This window comes from Hyperolius riggenbachi, chromosome 6 (genome assembly GCF_040937935.1).
Source record: "Hyperolius riggenbachi isolate aHypRig1 chromosome 6, aHypRig1.pri, whole genome shotgun sequence".
NCBI classification, from domain to species: Eukaryota; Metazoa; Chordata; class Amphibia; order Anura; family Hyperoliidae; genus Hyperolius; species Hyperolius riggenbachi.
The window spans coordinates 55,045,979-55,066,086 of NC_090651.1; the positions used below are offsets into that span (position 1 = coordinate 55,045,979).

Genomic DNA, 20,108 nt, shown 5'->3' on the forward strand with positions numbered 1-20,108 from the left:
ACGGCCACACTCTCGACCTTGTCTTTACCCGCCTCTGCTCTATTTCAAGCTTCCATAATACTCCACTTCCCCTCTCAGACCACAACCTTCTTACCTTCTCAATCAATTCTTCTCTACCATCAACTCCTCCAACACTACACCATCCGGTCATGCGCAGGAACTACCGCAACCTGGATCTGAATACCCTGACTGAAGCCTTGCAACCTCTAGGTACTCTGTCATCCTACACTGACCCAGAGGCAGCATCCAGTTACTTATTTAGTGTAGTCTCCTCTGCCATGAATTCAGCTGCCCCACTCACCACCACCCGCCCCCGCCAAACTAACAGGCAGCCCTGACTCACTGAACAAATCAAACAGCTGAAAAGGTGCTCCAGGGTGGCAGAAAGGTGCTGGAGAAAGAGCACTGCTATAGAGGACTTCCACCACTACAAACAAACTATGCAGGAGTTCAGGGATGCCCTCACCTCGGCTAAGCAGTCTTATTTCTCCTCGCTCATTTCCTCACAGTCCCACAACCAAAAACAATTGTTCAACACCTTTAACTCCCTACTTCGTCTCCCACCTCCTCCCCCTACCACATGTCTGTCAGCTGACGACTTTGCATCATACTTTACAAGCAAGATTGACGCAATACGTAATAGCTTCAACACGCAACCACTTTTACCAGCTCAACCATCACCTATTGATTCCTTCTGTCCGCCTGCACCCTCGCCCACTACTAACTGCCTTCCCCCCTATCCACAAGATCACTCTCCCACTCTAATATCTTTTACCACACTCACTGAACAGTGTCTTTCCTCACTACTCTCCAAAGCTCATCTCACTACCTGTGCCCTGGACCCCATTCCCTCCCATCTAATCCCCCAACTTTCCTCCTCCCTTAATCCCGCTCTAACAACTCTATTCAATCTTTCTATCTCCACTGGCACTTTTCCTTCCTTATTCAAACAAGCTATTATCACACCACTCATCAAAAAACTCACTCTTGATCCAGCTTCTCTATCCAATTACCAGCCTGTCTCGCTCCTCCCCTTTGCTTCTAAACTGCTGGAACATCACATCCATTCAGAATTGTCTGCCTTTCTCTCTACCAACTCCTTACTTGACCCCTTCAATCTGGATTCCGCACACACCATTCCACCGAAACTGTTCTCACGAAAGTTGCTAATGACCTACTGGTAGCTAAATCCAAAGGCCAGTTCTCCATTCTAATACTCCTTGACCTTTCCTCTGCCTTTGACACGGTTGATCAAGCTCTGCTTCTGCAGACACTGTCATCTTTAGGAATCAAGGGACAAGCACATTCCTGGATCTCCTCTTATCTCTCTGGACGCTCTTACACGGTGTCCTTCTCTAACTCCAATTCCTCCCCACGCCCACTGTCTGTTGGTGTTCCTCAAGGCTCTGTTCTTGGGCCACTTCTTTTCTCAGTCTACACCCATGGCCTGGGACAACTAATTAACTATTTTGGCTTCCAGTATCACCTCTATGCGGATGACACCCAAATCTATCTCTCAGCTCCTGATCTGTCATCACTACTATCTACAGTCCCCGACTGTCTACGTGCCGTTTCTGCATTTATGTCCTCCCGCTTCCTCAAACTCAACATGAGTAAAACGGAAATTGTGATTTTTCCACCATCGCTATCTACATCCCCACCAATTGCAACCATAACAGTAGACAACACCCCAATAACCTCAACCACTAAGGCCCGCAGCTTGGGGGTTATACTCGACTCAGAGCTCTCCTTTAAACCTCACATTGCCTCATTAACCACCACCTGCTATTTCCAGCTCAAAAATATATTGCGTATCCGTCCCTTCCTCACACAAGAGGCCACCAAGATGCTTGTACATGCCTTAATCATCTCCCGCCTAGACTACTGCAACACCCTCCTCTGTGGGCTACCACAAAAAAGGCTAGCACGTCTCCAATCCCTTCTAAATTCAGCGGCCCGCCTCATTCACCTCTCTACACGCTCTTCCGATGCAGCCCCACTGTGCCATTCTCTCCACTGGTTACCCATTACCCAGAGGATCCAGTTCAAACTCCTGACTCTAACATACAAAGCCCTCCACGGGTTGTCTCCTCCATACATCTCCTCACTAATCTCAAGATATTGTCCCTCCCGCAACCTCCGCTCCTCCCAAGAAATTCTCCTGGCCTCTAAGCTGATCACCTCCTCTCATGCTCGCATCCAAGACTTTACACGAGCATCATCCCTTATCTGGAACTCTCTTCCACAGCCTGTACGTCATGCTCCAAACCTGGACATCTTCAAACGCACTCTTAAAACACACCTTTTCAGACAAGCTTATAACATTCTATAGCCCTTATTTACTTATCTGACACAATGTAATCAGAGGCAAAGGGTCACTGCCTCAACCATACTCCACCCCCTTACCTAGTGTGTCCCCCACTACCCACTAGATTGTAAGCTCGCAAGGGCAGGGTCCTCCTCCTAATGTTTACTGTTTTTGTTACAATATTTGTGCTGTTTGGAACTCTGTTTTACAATTTGTTAGTATATCTATGTTCCCCGTGCCGTCTTATTGTGCTTTGTAAAGCGCTGCGGAATATGTTGGCGCTATATAAATAAAAATAATAATAATAATAGATATGGAACGAGAAGGGTGAAAAGCATGCACTGAAATGCTCATAGGCTTGAAGGAGTGTTTATTTATCTTTGTATGTGTCAGAGTGGTGCAACTAAATATTTTTAATTAAAAAAAATGTTTGGTTTGGGTCTGCTTTAATAGCTCCCAATGCAGCACATCAGCGGTCTGGAAAAATTGCTGCAGAATCAAAGTTGCGGTCTGTTCAGCGGATCGTGCGGATTAGATCCGTTTCAATGGATGGATGTGAACGGATCCGTTCCCATCAGTTACAATCCGTTCCCTTCCGATCCGGGAACAGACCGGTTTTTTTTTTTACTCTATATACATAAAAGAACATTTGAAAGCATTCCCTTTGTGGAACATTGTTTTATTTTCACTGCAAAGACCAGTAGACACCTTCATCCCCCTCCCGCTATAGTAGTCCTTTAAGGGTCCGTTTCCACTAGCGGAATGATGCAATGATCGCATCGCATCCAGCCGCGGGCACTTCCGGAAGTCCGGATGCGGCTTTCTATTAGTGCTAAGGGGAATCGGATGTGTTGTACAAGAATCTGCAGCATGCATCCAATACTTTTCCCGGGTCGCATCCTCTGGCGTACGTACAGTATATGTATGCCGCCAGTGAGCTGGGCGCAGGGTGAGCCGAATGACAGCTCACCCTGCTGCCACTCAAATTGCCAGCGGCGTTAAATACCATTCCTCCTCTGAGTCATCATAGCTCAGAGGAAGATGTAATTTGGGGTCCAACAATCAGCAGAACAGGCCCCGCGCTGTATAGCATTACTGCTACAATTGTAGAGATGTACAGAGGCGCCAAAAGGATAAAATTCACTAAAAATTTTTAAAATATTTGGGAGGCGGTGGTGGACCAGCTCACCCAACACAGACACGATGCAGCATTGTGTCTGTGTTGGGTGAGCTGGTCCACCACCGCCTCCCGAACATTTTTAACAATTTTAGTGAATTTTATCCTTTTGGCGCCTCTGTACATCTCTACAATACTACAAGTCCACCCCTGGTGGAGGGGTGTTACACCCTCTTTTTCTCCTATACACAGAGAGCGACATCTTAGTCCTGAGTGGGGACAGGCCTAAACTCTTCACCTGCCTCAACAGTGGTTGCCTTAGCGGTAGCCCTGGTTTGTAAGTATAAATACGATTCATATTTTCCTCTTTTCCAATACATACTACACTATATTGGGCTCTCGGTTTTCTGTTTTACATATTACTGCTACGATGGCGCTGAGTGCCATGCACCGAAACTACCTGCTTCATCCTTCTGTGCATAGGTTTATCTATATAAAAAAAACCAACCTTTTAGTCTATCGCATTGGTAGGGGGTGTGGTTATAGATAATGGCAGTTGGTTCTGTTTTTGTTTTGTTTTTTAATGTCTGCCAGTAGTAAAGATGATTAGGTGCAGGCTGATTGTGGCTCAAACAACTTGAGCGAATTACATGGCGAATATCAATCATTTCTTAATCTATCTTCTATTTTTTAACTTCTCAATTTGCATGGATTTATTTTTTTCCACTATTCGCCAAAGTTTCTCTTCGAAAGTGTACCTGAGATCAGAAGAAATAACAAAATGTACATACCTGGGGCTTCCTCCAGCCCCTTTCAGGCTCATCGGTGCCTCGCCGTCCTCCCCCGCTGTCCGCAATTAGACCCGGTAATTTGGTCAGTCGGCGCAGCCCACCCGCGCTCATGACGCCTGGAGCATTCTGTACCTGCACAGTAGTACTGTGCAGGTGCAGAACTCTCCTGGAGACGGGAGCACGATAGGGGGCGGGCGGCATGCGCGGCTGAGCCGCACATGCGCAGTTCCCCCTGACTAGCCGATCTACCAGGGCTAATTGCAAGTGATTCAGGCGGAGAAGGACGACGAGGGACCAATGAGCTTATGGGGGGCTGGAGGAAGCCCAAGGTATGTATATCTATTTTTTTAATTTCTTCTGATCTCAGGTTTACTTTAAATTTAAGTTTAATAGTTAGTGGTTAATGCTTAGATTTTAAAATGAAAACAAGTGCAGCCAATGTTATATTGTACTTCTGACACCTACGGATCACTTTGTATCTCAGCACTACCTGCGCAGGTGCAGAACACTCATGGTGACGTGAATGCAATGGGTATGCGTGTGCGGCCGTGCTATGCATGCGCAGAAGAGCCCGACTGAAAGAAGATTATCGGGGATGATAGTGGACGAGGGAGTTGGAGGCAACAGTGTCATGGGGCTGCCTCAAGTTCTCTTTAAGGCTGGTTTCACACTGGAAACCAGCGTCAGTGATGCGGTGCGTCGCGCCCAGCGCACCACACCATCAACAACAGGCCTTCAGGGAACACGGTGCTACTGAGCAGTTTTCCCTGTCTAGCGGCCAGCCAAGCAGTAAGTGAGGCGGCATGATGCACACTTACCGTCACTTCCTTCCTCGGGTATGCGGAAGTTCATGGAAGCGTATTGTTAAAATACGTATTGTTAAAATAAGCTTCCCTGCATGCACACCGCGACAGTCGTCTTTTTTTTAATGTACACATCGCCATAGACTAACATGACTTCTGGGCCGAAGCACCTCGCCGCACAATCCATGCGGTAACGTAGGTCTGGTCCTGCGTCAGGGATGGGGCAAAAAAAAAATCACTTCTGTCGTTTCGTAACGTCACAGTATGAAAGTCTTCATAGACTTTCCTTGCGCGGCGTATGGGGTGCAGTAAAAATACTGCACTGCCTCGGTGTGAAAGGGCCCTTAGTGCCTGTTTCCACTACACGCAGATTGGACGCACAATGGATGCAGAAAAACTCACTCCAATGAATGCCCATGGGCCTGTTTCCACTAAACACGATTTGCATATTTTCCCATAGGCATTCATCGGAGTCAGTTTTTCTGCATCCATTCTGCATCCAATCTGCGTGTAGTGGAAATAAGCCCTTATGCCGGGAATACACGTGTCGACCGGCGGCTCGATTCGCCTGATCGACCCCAGCCGCGTCCCCGCTCGCCTGCGCGGATCGATTACCGCTCGCCCCCGCCGGCGCTTCCTTATCAGTGCTCGATTCCCTGCCATTGTCCGCCGGCGGGGATTGAGTGAGCGAGGGTCAAGCGGCTTGATCGGGCCAGGTGAATATTATCAGCTGGCCGGATCAGCTGGTCGATACATGGTACAGAAACGTACCGTGTATCCCCAGCATTAGGGTAATAATTACTTATACACTAATGGTACTTTGGGTGTAATAAATAAGGCTGCTTACACACAGGGACGTTACAGGCGCACGTTAGTGCAGCCTGTAACGCTCCCCCAACGCACAGCAATGTAACACAAGTGGTCTGTTCACACTGCCCACGTTGCGTTACATGTAACGCTGCACGTTCTGCCGAAAGTGCAGCATACCATAGCGTTACAGCGGCTTAAGCCGCGTTAGACTGCTTGCACATGCTCAGTCATGTTGGGGAGGAGCGAAGAGTGGCCAGGCACATGGCTAATTAATATTCACTGCACGTTGTGACGTGCAGTGTTTACTTCCTGGTGCGGCCGCTCTGTGCGGCGATTGGCCGGCGGGACCACGTGATGCCGCATGCGTCCAAGAGTACGCATCACGGACGCCAGAGTGAGCTGCACAACGCGGCTCACTCTGACGTCCACATCGAAGAGCACCAGGCCTTGCGTTAGGTGCACGTTATGCGACCTTAACGTAGCACCTAACGCAACGTCTTGGTGTGCAAGTAGCCTTAATGCTGTCTAAACAACACACCAGTTTTATCAATATTAGGCCTCTTGCACACTGCAAGCGATTCCGATTCAGATTCCGCTTTTTAATCAGTTTTTACATCCGATTCAGATTCCGTTTTGCAGTGTGCAGGGAGCAAACTGCAAATCGGAATCTGAATCGGATGTAAAAACTGATTAAAAAGCGGAATCTGAATCGGAATCACTTGCAGTGTGCAAGAGGCCTTAAGCTAACATACTTTTTGCTATATTTTTTATTTTCCAATAGAGCTGATTGTATTGAGCCCGTGTTGAAAACTCCTAATTAAAATGAAGACTTTATAGACATTAAAGTCATGCCAGTACTGACAGGAAGCATCTGAGGATAGGATTCTTAAGCTCTTAAGATTACTCATCATATGTCCCTGATCTACAGTACTAAGAAAGACACTTAATGGGCATTCCGGATCTATGAGCCAAGTGAACTATTAGTGCTAAGTACATCACACATCTCATATCAGGGCCAGGAAAAATCACATAAGAAGCATTCTATTCTGCCCCTTTTTTACCATCTTTAAACGGGCCTGAACTCAGAACTTCCTCTCTGCTCTAAATTCTGCAATAAAACTGCAGTGTGTCTACTTCCTGCTTTCATGGAAGCAAACATAGGGTTAACATCCTGTATTTACACATTAGCTGCTGGGATTCCTGTGCTGACAGCTGAAAGATCAAATTACAGTTATGATTAGTCACAGATGAGGGGGAATTAGGCTAAATTCTCTAAATACAAGCAGGGTGGATTTCTTTATGTTTTCCTTCTGTCCTGTAAAAGAGTTCAGGTCCATTTTAGAAGACTCGGGACTGGATCCCTCGGGCGATGCTCCAGGTACGAGGCTCTGCAGATGTGTCGCTTGGTTGCAAGCTAGCGACGTGTTCTGCTCTATGCAGGAAGCGGCGCAGCAATGCGGGAGTGGTGTTAAGTGGCAGGCAGGGTAAGTGGGGAGAACAATGTTATCTCCTGTCACTTGGCTGAAGTCATCAGGATGGATCGCTGGCTGAACATCGGGGGGCTGCCATACACACCCAGGATTATTGGCAGAGGCTGGCATTATCGACCGCCTCAGCTAAATTTCAACTGGCATATGTATGGGCAGGGCGGGGCCGCCCATAAGGCTGGGTGTGGCCGGTTCCTCAGGCAGCAAAGTCGGGAGGGGGGAAGGCGGCACCTGCCTGGCCGTGGGCGGGGGAGGAAGGGCGGCGAGCTGGAGGGGGTAGCAGGCAGGAAGGGGGTATTGGACACAGTGGTGGGGAGTCACCTGGGTCCCCCGATCTGCGCTTCCCCTCCAGCTATTAAGCACAGCAGTGTAGAGTGATTAGGCAGCGGGCGGGGATGTCTTACCTCTTCCGCTTTCCAGCGTGCGTCACTTCCTGCAATGCCGCCCACTTTACTGTAAGTGGAACGCATGCTGGAACGCGGAAAAGGTGAGTCATCCCTGCCTACTGCCTGATCGTACTACACTGCTGGGCTTAATACCTGGAGGGGGAGCGCAGAACGGGGGACCCAGGTGAGGGAGGGGTGGCCCGACCTTCCTCCCCACCACTGTGCCAAATACCCCCTTCCTTCCTGCTACCCCCTCCGGGCTACCTATTCTGGTGGGTGGGGTTATTATACTGGGGGGCAGCGGCATCTCATAAGTTTGCCTCAGGCGGCAAAAAGTCTAGATCCGGCCCTGCTTAAAGGGAACCTAAACTGAGAGGAATATGGAAGTTTCCTTTTAAACAATACCAGTTGCTTGGCAGTCCTGCTGATCTCTTTGGCTGCAGTAGTGGCTGACTCACACACCTGAAACATGCATGCAGCTAATCCAGTCTGACTTCTGTCAGATCACCTGATCTGCATGCTTGTTGAGGGGTTGTGGCTAAAAGTATTAGAGACACAGGATCAGCAGGAGAGTCAGGCAACTGGTATTATTTTAAAAGGAAAAATCCATATCCTTCTCAGTTTAGGTTCCCTTTAAGGGTAAATAGTTTACTCTGTCTACTGTCCTATATGAAAACCTTTCTGAAGCAGGATGTACTCTACAGCATACCTGATGTGACATGATTAGATAAATATAGGTACATATAATACTAGCCCTAGTAATAAATTCTCTTAAGTCCCTTTCTGTTTTCCAGTACAGCAAGAGTAAAAAAAAACTTGAGTTGTTATCTATGCAAAAGAGCTTTGTTAAACAGCTTTGAATTCAGTCTAGTTTCCTAAAAAGTAAATAGAAGCGAGACAAAGCTTCTGCTAAGATTTTAGTGCAGGAAAGTTCAAAAAGGTACTACTTCTGTTTCTCAGAGTGTGAATTCTAAATAGTAAGCGATTGCGCTTAGTTTGCCAATCGCTGGCGTATACAGCAGTGTCACCCTATGAGGGTGTTCTCACTGCAGTGCAAAAACACACATTCCTTTAAAAATCACGATTAGCGGTTGCATTTTGTAGTGTGAACTAGGCTTGACTGTGACAGTCTGTTGCAATCTTAAAAATTAAGTCATTCAACTCAAAATAAAAATATGAGACTCATTTTTATGTTACTAATGTTTTCTTTGCTATTGGTACTACACATAGATTTAATTATCTCATAAGTTTATTTTCACTTCAGGTTAACTTTAAGAATTCATATAGAAAAATGCCTGCCAATGATATTTCATGAGGTATGAAGTGCAACGAGTGGGGGTGGGGAGAATAAATCAAGGAGACGTTGGCAAGGATCACTTCTGACTACACTGCCTTCTATACGCAGCTTTAGAATTCAATTTAAACTAATTAGAGACTCTATTTCCAATTGTAGCAGAGATAGAGGAGATTAATTCAATTTGGAACCAGCAATTTTATAAAAAGCCTTCAGTCCTTCAGAGCTTTTTTACTCCTGAGTACAATTCATCTTCAAAGAGGTCTCTGAGTTAAACTAAGATATGTATTTTTACATCCACTGTTTTATTACAGTTTTTGTATTTTGAAATCTTGCTAATTGCAGAAATACAGTTTACCTCCTATTAGAGTAAATAATATGCTCAGCGGATTAGATTGCTATAAACAGGAGAGGTAATCCAGCTAAATAGTCGGCCTTGTAAATGGTACTTGTGGAATGTGAATGGAATTTCACTATGGAAAACATCTTTGATGTTTGGCCAGATCAAATTTCTAAAGCTTTATTAAAAAATGACATAGTTACATAGTAGTGGTTGATGCACCAAGCAGTGGTAATATTGCTATACGGAGACAGCGCAGGGCAAACTTACTGTGCCAGCAGACTACCACGCATTGCGCAGTTAGCATGACCTGGGGTACATAGGTAGCACGATCAATACACTGATAACATGCATTGGCCTCAAATCACTAAGCATATCTCCTGTCTTTAATAACGTTTCTATAGTTATCACCATGCTGATGGGGCATGTAGTATTCAGGAAACATTTTACCTCAGGCAAACCTAAAGTTAACTCTTCTGTCTTTAAGTTAACTCTTCAATCTTTAAAATAACTACAGAATTCTAAAGTTAATTAACTGCGTTTTAAAATAACTGCAGAGGAGGTACAGAGGTGGTAACTTAAAGTGAACCTCCGGTCTAAAAATCTACTCAGCAGAACTGAAAAGGCTTGGTGTTTCTTTAACAGTTTCACAGCATCAGAACTTTGTTTTTCTTACCAAAGCATCATTTTAGCTGCATTTTTAGCTAAGCTCCACCCATCAAAGAAGACTGCCCGGGCTTTTTTTCCCTGATGCTGTGCAAAGCATGATGGGATTTCCTATGTTGTTATTCACGTTGCCTAGCAACTGGGAGGGCCGATCAGCACACAGGACAGTTGGAACTGTGTCTCATGCTCCCTGTCACCTCCTTTCAACCAAAAAGATGGCTGCCCTCATTAAATCAAACATTTGCCTGTTCTTTTAAAACAGGGTGGGTAAGAGATTATATTACCTATCGATTTTAATTACTATGGCAGCTTCCATATCCCTCTCACTTCAGTTGTCCTTTAACCCTTGCAGTGAAGAAAATACAAAGAAGATTGAACACAGGCAACATGGTCAGAAATGCTGATTTCCCATTTTGATTTCCGCAGAAAGTTTTTTTTTTTTACGCAAATAAAGTTAGGTCATTTTAAAAAAGGTTGGGTGTTTTTGTGGAATCCACTATATATTGCGTATGTACGATATTATGCGGAGCTCAGCAGTACATTTCCGAATTCTCTGACTGGCCAAATAGTTATGTATTTTATAAGTATTGGACCACTCAGAGAATGCAAAAGTTTACCGCGGATATCGGAACCTTTGGCCAATCACAAGACTTGGAAATTTCCAAGTCTTGTGATTGGTCTAAAATGTATGCGATATTCCGATATCCGTGGTAAACTTTTGCATTCTCTGATTGGTCCAATACTTCAGAGTATTTCTGAGTCTTGTGACTAGCACAAACACTGGTCCACATGACAGCCCAGGGGCCCCAGGTCTCTCTCACTCACTGGGGCCCCCAAACCACCATGCGACACCTAGAGGGAAGTGCGGGCAAGCCCTGGACCTCTCACCTCCAGGGAACTCACCCCACCACCTCTAAACTGAATGCCAACTGCAACAAACACAATTGCTAACTTCCAGTCAGAGCAATATCCTGCCTCTATCTGGCCAGCAGACGCTAGTCAGCCAATCAGGTGCACTGTCATACACCCTTTGCCTGCTGTACCATACCTAGCAGGAATTACATAGATTAGCATTCAGGTGGGAGGCTTCGGTTGGACGCAATCGTGAATTGCGTCGTTTAACAGGGACGCCCCGTGTAGGCACATCTCCCACGCGGTCCCCTCCCTAACCACTCACCTGTCAACCGCATCCTAGAAGCTGCAAAAAATAAATTTAAAATCACAAACACTGGTCCACATGACAGCCCAGGGAGGTCTGTCATGTGGACCAGTGTTTGTGATTTTAAATTTATTTTTTGCAGCTTCTAGGATGCGGTTGACAGGTGAGTGGTTAGGGAGGGGACCGCGTGGGAGATGTGCCTACACGGGGCGTCCCTGTTAAACGACGCAATTCACGATTGCGTCCAACCGAAGCCTCCCACCTGAATGCTAATCTATGTAATTCCTGCTAGGTATGGTACAGCAGGCAAAGGGTGTATGACAGTGCACCTGATTGGCTGACTAGCGTCTGCTGGCCAGATAGAGGCAGGATATTGCTCTTGTGATTAGCCTCAATTGTCCACGGTATTCTGACTTCCGCTGTAAACTTTTACGTTCTGTGATTGGTCCAATACTTCTGAGTCTTGTGGTGGCCCTAAAATGTCCGAGTCTCGGTAATGTGTATCTCCACGGAATTCCTATTCCGATTACCGATGAGAAAAGCCAATTTTATTTGGAAACTCGTAAATCAGCGCTGCGTAATATGTTGGCCCTTTATAAATATAAATAAATAAAATAAATCAAAATTTACGCGGAAATATAAACAACTTCTTCAATGGCATCAGTGAGATCCTATACATGTTTATAGACTTTCACCCAAGAATGTTATGAGCAATGTCGTCAGCCATGGAAAACCTAAAGTGCGTATTTACACCCTAACCCTCTGCCATCACCAGAACCATCTCCCAAGCTTCTGGTGAAAGAAAGTTACTCTATATAAGCATATAAATAAAGTCAAGCCTATATGGTATGTGACCTGTGTCCTGAAATAAGCACGGAATGTACTGCTGACTGATAATCGCTATTCACAAGGAAATGGTCTGTATGTATTAATGGGACATTATGGGTGAAAATAACATTACAGCTGTACATGACTTTAATAATAACAGCTGAATATTTCCTGCTAAAGGCCCATTTTCCAGGTAAATTACATTAAGATATTTCCATTAAAATATCCTTGTACTATAGGTTAGAACACAGCAGCAGGAAATACAGAATAATAAAACGATCTAATTAATCTGATTATAACAGAGCACCTCCCCCAACCAAAAGAAAAAAAAAAAAAAAAAAGCTAAATTGAGATGATAGCACCTAAAATCTGCTAAGAATCAATGCCCTAGAAATGCCCGATGGATAATTTTTGGAACTATTTTGATTTACTTTGTCTTAAAATCAATGGGAAGTATTGATCGGACTGGATAAAAATTGGGGAGAGGCAGGAAGGGGTGGTCATTTGGCGGTCATTAGCGTTGCATGTTATTGAGCAGGGCAATGCTGCGGTTCATTTGATTTTTCAATAGAATCCCTCCTGCGAGTAGTTGAAGCCCATTGTACACTTGCGCACTGCGTCGCCTCACATTACGCTTCCTCACTGCATCCCCGCCGCAAGGGCCATGCAAGTCTATGGAGACTTGCACACTTCACGCAATGCGGTGCGTCAGAAGTATCAAAGTCGCCGCATTGCCAATGTAAAGTCTGCAGCACGCTAGTGCATGATCCGCATGGATTATGCAGCAATGCAAGTCAATGGGTGAGGCAGCAAGGGTGCAAGACGGGAGCGCGGTACGACGAGGCGTGCATGGACAGACCGACAGGAAACCCAGTGATGTACTTCCTGTCCAGCAGGGAGTACGTCACTAGCCGGGGGGCCGGCCTATGCATATGACCCTGTCGCCACACAGTAGCGCAGAGTCATATGAAGGCTGATTTTTGCAGTGCGATGTTGTGTGATGTGGTGCTTGCAGGTGTGCAACCTGTCTGATTCTTCTCTGAATTTCAGTCGGAGAGGAATTGATTATTTTGAAACATTGGACAGAAATCTATATGTGCATAGCCTGCTTAAGAATGAGATAATGTTCAGTCACTTGACCACTATGCAAATATCAAATCTTAGATGTTTGGCATGTGTTAGATTAACTAGTTAATGTAAAAATAACGCTTTGGAATGTCCTGTTTTGCACTTTTCAGTGTGCCTGCGGGTGCCGGGTGTGGGCACACGTTTGCATGAGCATATGTGCATGCATTATGCTGGCATGAACTAGTTAAGGTATTGCTGTAACTTTGTATGCAGATATATTTTTTGTAATTATTGGAGAAACATTTTAATGACAAAGAAAGGGGAGAGATTAGGGATTTTCAGACCATTTATGTTCAAGTCGATGGGAACTCCACCACTTATATTCCCGCACAAAAGGGGTTCAGCTATAAAGTCAAAATCCACACTCCTCCCCCCCCCCCCCCCCCCATTGCCCTGCTGAACCCACCATAGCGGTTTAGTATACTGTGAGCTATGGCAGCACCCAAATTACCAGGTGCGCCATGCACCCAAATTCACTGTCTTGGGCAGGATAGCTGTGTGCTCAGCAATGAGAGCTACTCCATAGCTGGGGAACTCCCACTCTCCTGGCAGCTGCAAGCTTTTGTAAATGCATTCTGAGTCATATGACTGACTATTCCAAAGGGAAATTCTCAGAGACAGCTGTACCAAATATAAAAGTTGTGTGAGTAACCGCATAGTCCATTACTAACAGTTAAAATTCCAAGAAGGTGTAGTAGCAGGGATTTAAATAACTCTGTACAAAATGAGAAGAAAGTTGTACTAGCACGTGTGATGTTATTTGAAGATATTGATGTACCTTTGCTTGTTTGTCATCTTTACTTTGCTTCAGGCTTTGCTGAAAAATTGGAAATGGCCACCTTTTCTGTTTTAGCATGACAACAGCATTGCTCTCTAACAGCTACCGGTCACTGCAAGGAATCATGGGAAGTGTATTTCTGTGTCCAACAGCCAGTTAGTGCAGGAGGCAGTGTCAACCCCTCCCACTGGTCCTTCTACTAGGATAGCGCAGCAGAGATAGAATGATGATATCATCAGTATATTAAAAATTACTTATTTGGTTTCAGCAAACTGTTTTCTTTAAGTTTTAAAGGAATTTGGACCTGAAAATACAAATCTCATATTTTGCTAGGTACAAAAGTAGTTAGTTTTAAGTTTACTCAATCAATTTTATTTTGAAATGGTTAAATGTAAATGTATATTACATGTGTCCCTGCAGTGCCTGTATTACATATGCAGGTGTCGAACTACACAAAGCCAGCCTCTGGTGAAAGGTCATTCCTCCCACACATTACCATGGCAACAGCTGGAGTGTCATTCAAAATGGTTCCAAGTGGCATGGCTTTACACTGGCCTAATACCGCTGATGTCACAGTGAACGACAGTGTATGAGCCCTGCTGAAAGCTGTGGAGATAGGGACCATTTCAAATAATGTGTTAGCCATTGCCACGGCAACGTGTCTCTATGAGGAGGCTTTGTATAGTTTGGCACCTGCATACATAATACAGGCACTGCAGGGACGCATGCAATGTACCGTATATCTGCAGGGACGCATGCAATGTATATCAAAATAAAATATATCTTACACTTACTACTCTTGTACTTAGCAATAGGAGTTTTGCATTTGAAGTTCCAAAAAGTAAACTTAAAGAAAACCTGAACTGAAAATTAAAAGTCAAAATAAGCATACACAAGTCATACTTACCTCCCGTGTAGTCTACTCCTCAGTGTCTTTCTCCTGTCCCGCGTCCTGTTTGTTCACTGTGATCAAGGGAATTTTCCGTCCTCCATTTTGAAAATGGCCATTACCCATAACAGCTTTCTGGTCAGCACACAGTTAAACTGTAACATTGCACACTTGAGCCATAGGGAAACATGGATATTACCTGGTACATCAGTTTTCCTCTCAGCTGCTATAACTGACAGCAACTGATATTTTACTGACAGCAACTGATATATTTCAGATCTGACAAAATATTGCCAGAACTGGAAGGGATTATTGTCAGAAGAAAAATGGTGAGCCTCTGAGAGGAACTGATGGCAAGGTAACTATGGAATGCTTATTTGAAGTTACCTCATGTGTTTATTTTAAATATTTTTACTCAGTACAGGTTCTCTTTAAAGTCAATGGGAATCATTCCTGAAAAAAAGCCAGACACTTACCTAAGGAGAGGGAAGGTCCTGGGTCCTATAAACCCTTTCCTCTCCTCTCCTGGTCCCCTCCATCAAGCGCTGGTTGTCTCATTTAAATCCACCGCCGTGGGGTTTTTGGAAGTCTTTGGGAGCTGGGTTCTACCGAAGACAGGCGGCTCCATACTGCGAGAGAGAGAGGGCGATCGCGAGTGCGCAGTATGGTGCGGCCCGTCGTCGAGAGCACTTGGGCTTCTGAAGACTTCCAAAGCATCCCTTTGGCAGCAGAGACAGCAGTATTTGACCAAATTGGTTGAATACCGCTACGGGGGGGAGGGGGGCGAGCCAGGGCTGAAACATGGACCGGGAGAGGAGAGGGAAGGCTCTATAGGACCCAGAGCCTTCTTTATCCTTAGGTAAGTATCTGGCTTTTTTTTCAGGAACGATTCCCATTGACTTTAAACAGAGCAAGGAGCCCAGATTTCTGATTCAAACTAACCTACAGTCAACTTACAGCCCTAGTAAATGAATTTCTAATGTTTAATCAGCATGTTGCTAGTTGCTCTGGGAGACATTGTAGATTTGTGGAAACTGATATCTTCTACTATCAGCAGCAGTGCACCAATAAGGTTGAATTTACCAAAAATTTTATAACGAAATAAAATTGCTGTCTGCAATTGGACCCCATTTTGTGTTTAACCCTTAGGGTGCATGGGGGCATACATGGCTTTTTGCTGCCTTTTGATGCTAAACTAGCTACAACCAGGAGCATAACTAGAATTAATAGGGCTCCCCTGCAAAAATGATAGCGTGGGACCCCCTTGGTCCCCGAGCCCCATAAGCATCACGTGATCGGGAGGTGGCAAATGGCAGCAGGGAGTATTCTGCTGTGAAACAGCGTCTGAAAGCAGGAGAAAATTACACACGCTCCCGTTACTTGCTACTCTGCATGGCAAGGCAGTTTTTTGGAGTGAACAGGGAGGTTTTTTGCTAATTGGCTGCACTTGTGGTTGGGGAGAGGAAAGAGGAAGACTCCAGGCCCCCCTGCAATGGCGGGGGTGCAGGGGTGATTGTTACGCCCACGGCTACAATGTGAGCTAATAACAGCTTGGAATCGGAGCTTTGAGGCTTTGTTCACATCTAAAAATCACAATCGCTGACATCGGCGATTTGTGATTTTGTGGGCGATTTTTTTCGGGTGGGCACTGCGGTTTTTTAAAAGCACTTTTCTAAGTGCTTTTTCAGATCGATTCAGCTTTTTTAACTTCCTGACACAAGAACTCTTTGACCCGGAAATAAATAAATACAATGTATTGATTTATCAAAGTGCTGGGGAAATCGCTATACAAAGCGCTTTGCCATTTCCCTATACCTTCTATTGAGCAAAAACGCTCAGAAAATGGAACAGGCAGCACTTTTCTGAGTGGATCGGAAACGAACCGCTCAGATGTGAACTCTCTCATAGGGAATCATTGCACAAGCATTTTTAAGGAGATTTTCAAAATCACCGGCACTTGAAAAAAGGGCAAAAAACACCATAGGTGTGAACGAGCCCTTAAATTGTTTCTTACTGCTTCTAGTCTTCAGCTACCTTCACTCCTGTTTGTTTCCACTACTTATTATCCCCTGCAGCTCTTACCAGAACTGCAAACACACAGCCAAGGTGCGTACACATGCACAATGACTGTTGCCTGTAGGGATCAGGACATGACCCCCTTGGACTACAGTTTCGGCTGCTGTACAGGCATGTTGTAAGGGTACAGACAAGCAGCGCATTCTGTTGCTATGCACAGGGCTGGAGCAGTGTGGCGGGGATGGGTAAGGTGGGAACAATGTGCTCGCCCAAAATGATCCGGAACTCCAGGTCTTTTGGCATCGTTTTAGGACTTTTGCCAGAGGCAGCCCCAACTGGCCACTTCTGAGTTCAGTCTAGCATGTGTACAAGGTTTAATTTCGTAATATAAACCATATTTTACATGTCATTATATTGCTAGCACTGTACGACAGAGCTAAAACCTGTAATGCACGTATACTGTGTTACTAATTAGATATGTATTTTAAAATATTTTAACCACACGTAAGTATAAGTACTCTAACAGTTTAAGGTTAAAGTCTGGTGTTAGGTAAAACTATAAAGGAATGGGTAGTGTAAGGCATGGATTAGGCATTGACAGGTTTAAGCATTTGCACATCAGCACCAATAGTGGTAATGACTTCCTTGTCATAATGCAGGAAACAGCTAGTTTTAGTGGTAGTCAATTACGTTCAAAAACACATCTGGAAACTGAATACACTGAAGGCTGTGCCATTATTTTGGGCAATATCTATTGGTCGATATGTAGACAATACCGGTGTTCAGGGCATATGTATTTTAGTCAGCCAATCCACCGGTTGCCCCTCCATAAGATTACAACCTGGGTCTGGATCTTTGGCGCGCGTCTCTTGTGATAGTGCACCTGTTCCTGGGAGCGCTCTGCGCTTGCACAGTTCAGAAATGAACTGCGCAAGCCCAGAGTGCCTGCCGGCAATAGGGAGGGGGGGGGGGGGTAACGAGAGGCGCAAGGGGCACCTTTAAACAATGCACATTGCCTGGCTGTCCTGCTGATCCTCTGCCTCTAATACTTTTTGCCATATACCCTAAACAAGCATGCAGATCGGATGTTTTTGATGTTTTCTGGCATCTATGCTTGTGACCATATTTTAAAGGCACTTGTATTGATATATATGGCAGACTCCATATCCCTCTCACTTCAGTTTCCCTTTAATGTAAAGGAGAGGTTAGTTAGGCATCAAAAAGGGGTTAATGTTTAGAGAGAGATTATGGATGTCGCACAGATGTCACAAGGAGGATTTCATTACTAGGACTGGTTGTAGGTAGCCAGTGCCGTAGCAATAGGGGGTGCAAAGGTAGCTCCCGCATCAGGGCCCTTGGGCCAGAGGGGCCCTCCCTCAAGCACAATATTAGCTCTCTATTGGTCCTGTGTTGGTACTAATCACTTCTATAGATGCTTTAAATAGTAGTAATCATTAACAAACTGTTCCCCATCCCCTTCTTGCACCTCTGACACTATGGAAATCCTTGGCAGGTTTTGGTGTGTTGTATCAATTGTTATGTATAGAGTGCTTGAGGGCCCCATGTAAAACTTGCACGGGGGCCCATAGCTCCTTAGCTACACCATCACTGTAGGTAGGTGAACAATGAGGTTAGGAATGACAAATGAACCAGCAAAAATAGCATCACAAAGCCATATCACAGTGCTGGCACCCAGATGGATGGCACCAAAATCAAATGTATCCCTGAAAACTGCTGAAATCCAAGTTGTCCGTCATATTTTAAAAGAAATCAACCAGGACTGCGGAGTCGGTACAAAACTCATCTGACTCCAACTCCAACTCCTCAGTTTATGAAACTTCTGACTCCGACTTCAGGTACCCAAAATTGCTCCAACTCCACAGCCCTTGCTGGAGTTGGAGTGTGCACAAATATAATCCGACTCCGACTCCTCAGTAGAGTGGGGCCGAACCTCCGATTTTAGGTTCGCGAACCGGGTTCGCGAACTTCCGCGTAAGGTTCGGTTCGCGTAAAAGTTTGCGAACCGCAATAGACTTCAATGGGGATGCGAACTTTGAAAAAAAAAAAATTATGCTGGCCACAAAAGTGATGGAAAAGATGTTTCAAGGGGTCTAACACCTGGACCCCCAGGTGGAGGAGTGGGATACATGCCAAAAGTCCCCGGGAAAAATCTGGATTTGACGCAAAGCAGCGTTTTAAGGGCAGAAATCACATTGAATGCTAAATGACAGGCCTAAAGTGCTTTAAAACATCTTGCATGTGTATACATCAATCAGGTAGTGTAATTAAGGTACTGCTTCACACTGACACACCAAACTCACCGTGTAACGCACCGCAAACAGCTGTTTGTGTAGTGACGGCCGTGCTGGACTGGTGCGCACCATGGCGAGAGTGCAGGTTTTGGTGGCTTTACAGCCCATATGGTCGCCTGGCTGATGAACAGAACAGGTATGCAGTGGCGGGTTCACTGAACAGAACAGGTATGCAGTGGTGGGTTCACAGAACAGGTATGCAGTGGTGGGTTCACAGAACAGGTATGCAGTGGCAGGTTCACAGAACAGGTATACAGTGGCGGGTTCACTGAACACAACAGGTATGCAGTGGCGGGTTCACTGAACAGGAATACAGTGGCGGGTTCACTGAACAGGACAGGTATGCAGTGGCGGGTTCACTGAACAGTACAGGTATGCAGTGGTGAATTCACTGAACAGGTATGCAGTGGTGGGTTCACTGAACAGGTATGCAGTGGTGGGTTCACTGAACAGGTATGCAGTGGTGGGTTCACTGAACAGGTATGCAGTGGTGGGTTCACAGAACAGGTATGCAGTGGTGGGTTCACAGAACAGGTATGCAGTGGTGGGTTCACAGAACAGGTATGCAGTGGTGGGTTCACAGAACAGGTATGCAGTGGTGGGTTCACTGAACAGGTATGCAGTGGTGGGTTCACTGAACAGGTATGCAGTGGTGGGTTCACTGAACAGGTATGCAGTGGTGGGTTCACTGAACAGGTATGCAGTGGTGGGTTCACTGAACAGGTATGCAGTGGTGGGTTCACTGAGCAGGTATGCAGTAGAAGGTTCACTGAACAGGTATGCAGTGGTGGGTTCACAAAACAGGTATGCAATGGTGGGTTCACAGAACAGGTATGCAGTGGTGGGTTCACTGAACAGGTATGCAGTGGCAGGTTCACTGAACAGGTATGCAGTGGCAGGTTCACTGAACAGGTATGCAGTGGCAGGTTCACTGAACAGGTATGCAGTGGCGGGTTCACTGAACAGGTATGCAGTGGCGGGTTCACTGAACAGGTA

At 45.5% G+C, this 20,108-nt stretch overlaps 1 protein-coding gene across 4 annotated transcripts in view; it reads right to left on the reverse strand.

Annotated features, from left to right (window-relative positions):
- DNAJC6 (DnaJ heat shock protein family (Hsp40) member C6) overlaps positions 1 to 20,108 on the reverse strand; it is a 119,609-nt gene that overhangs the window by 85,434 nt on the left and 14,067 nt on the right. For 2 of the 4 annotated variants that reach the window (XM_068239301.1, XM_068239299.1), the window contains exon 1: positions 13,896 to 14,012. The exons of 1 other annotated variant lie outside the window; for it this stretch is intronic. In XM_068239301.1, coding sequence (XP_068095402.1) covers positions 13,896 to 13,973 — 78 coding nt within the window. In that variant the 5' untranslated portion in view covers positions 13,974 to 14,012. Of the gene's footprint in view, positions 1 to 13,895; positions 14,013 to 20,108 lie in introns of those variants that run through there. One more of the 4 variants, XM_068239303.1, reaches the window with a different exon arrangement.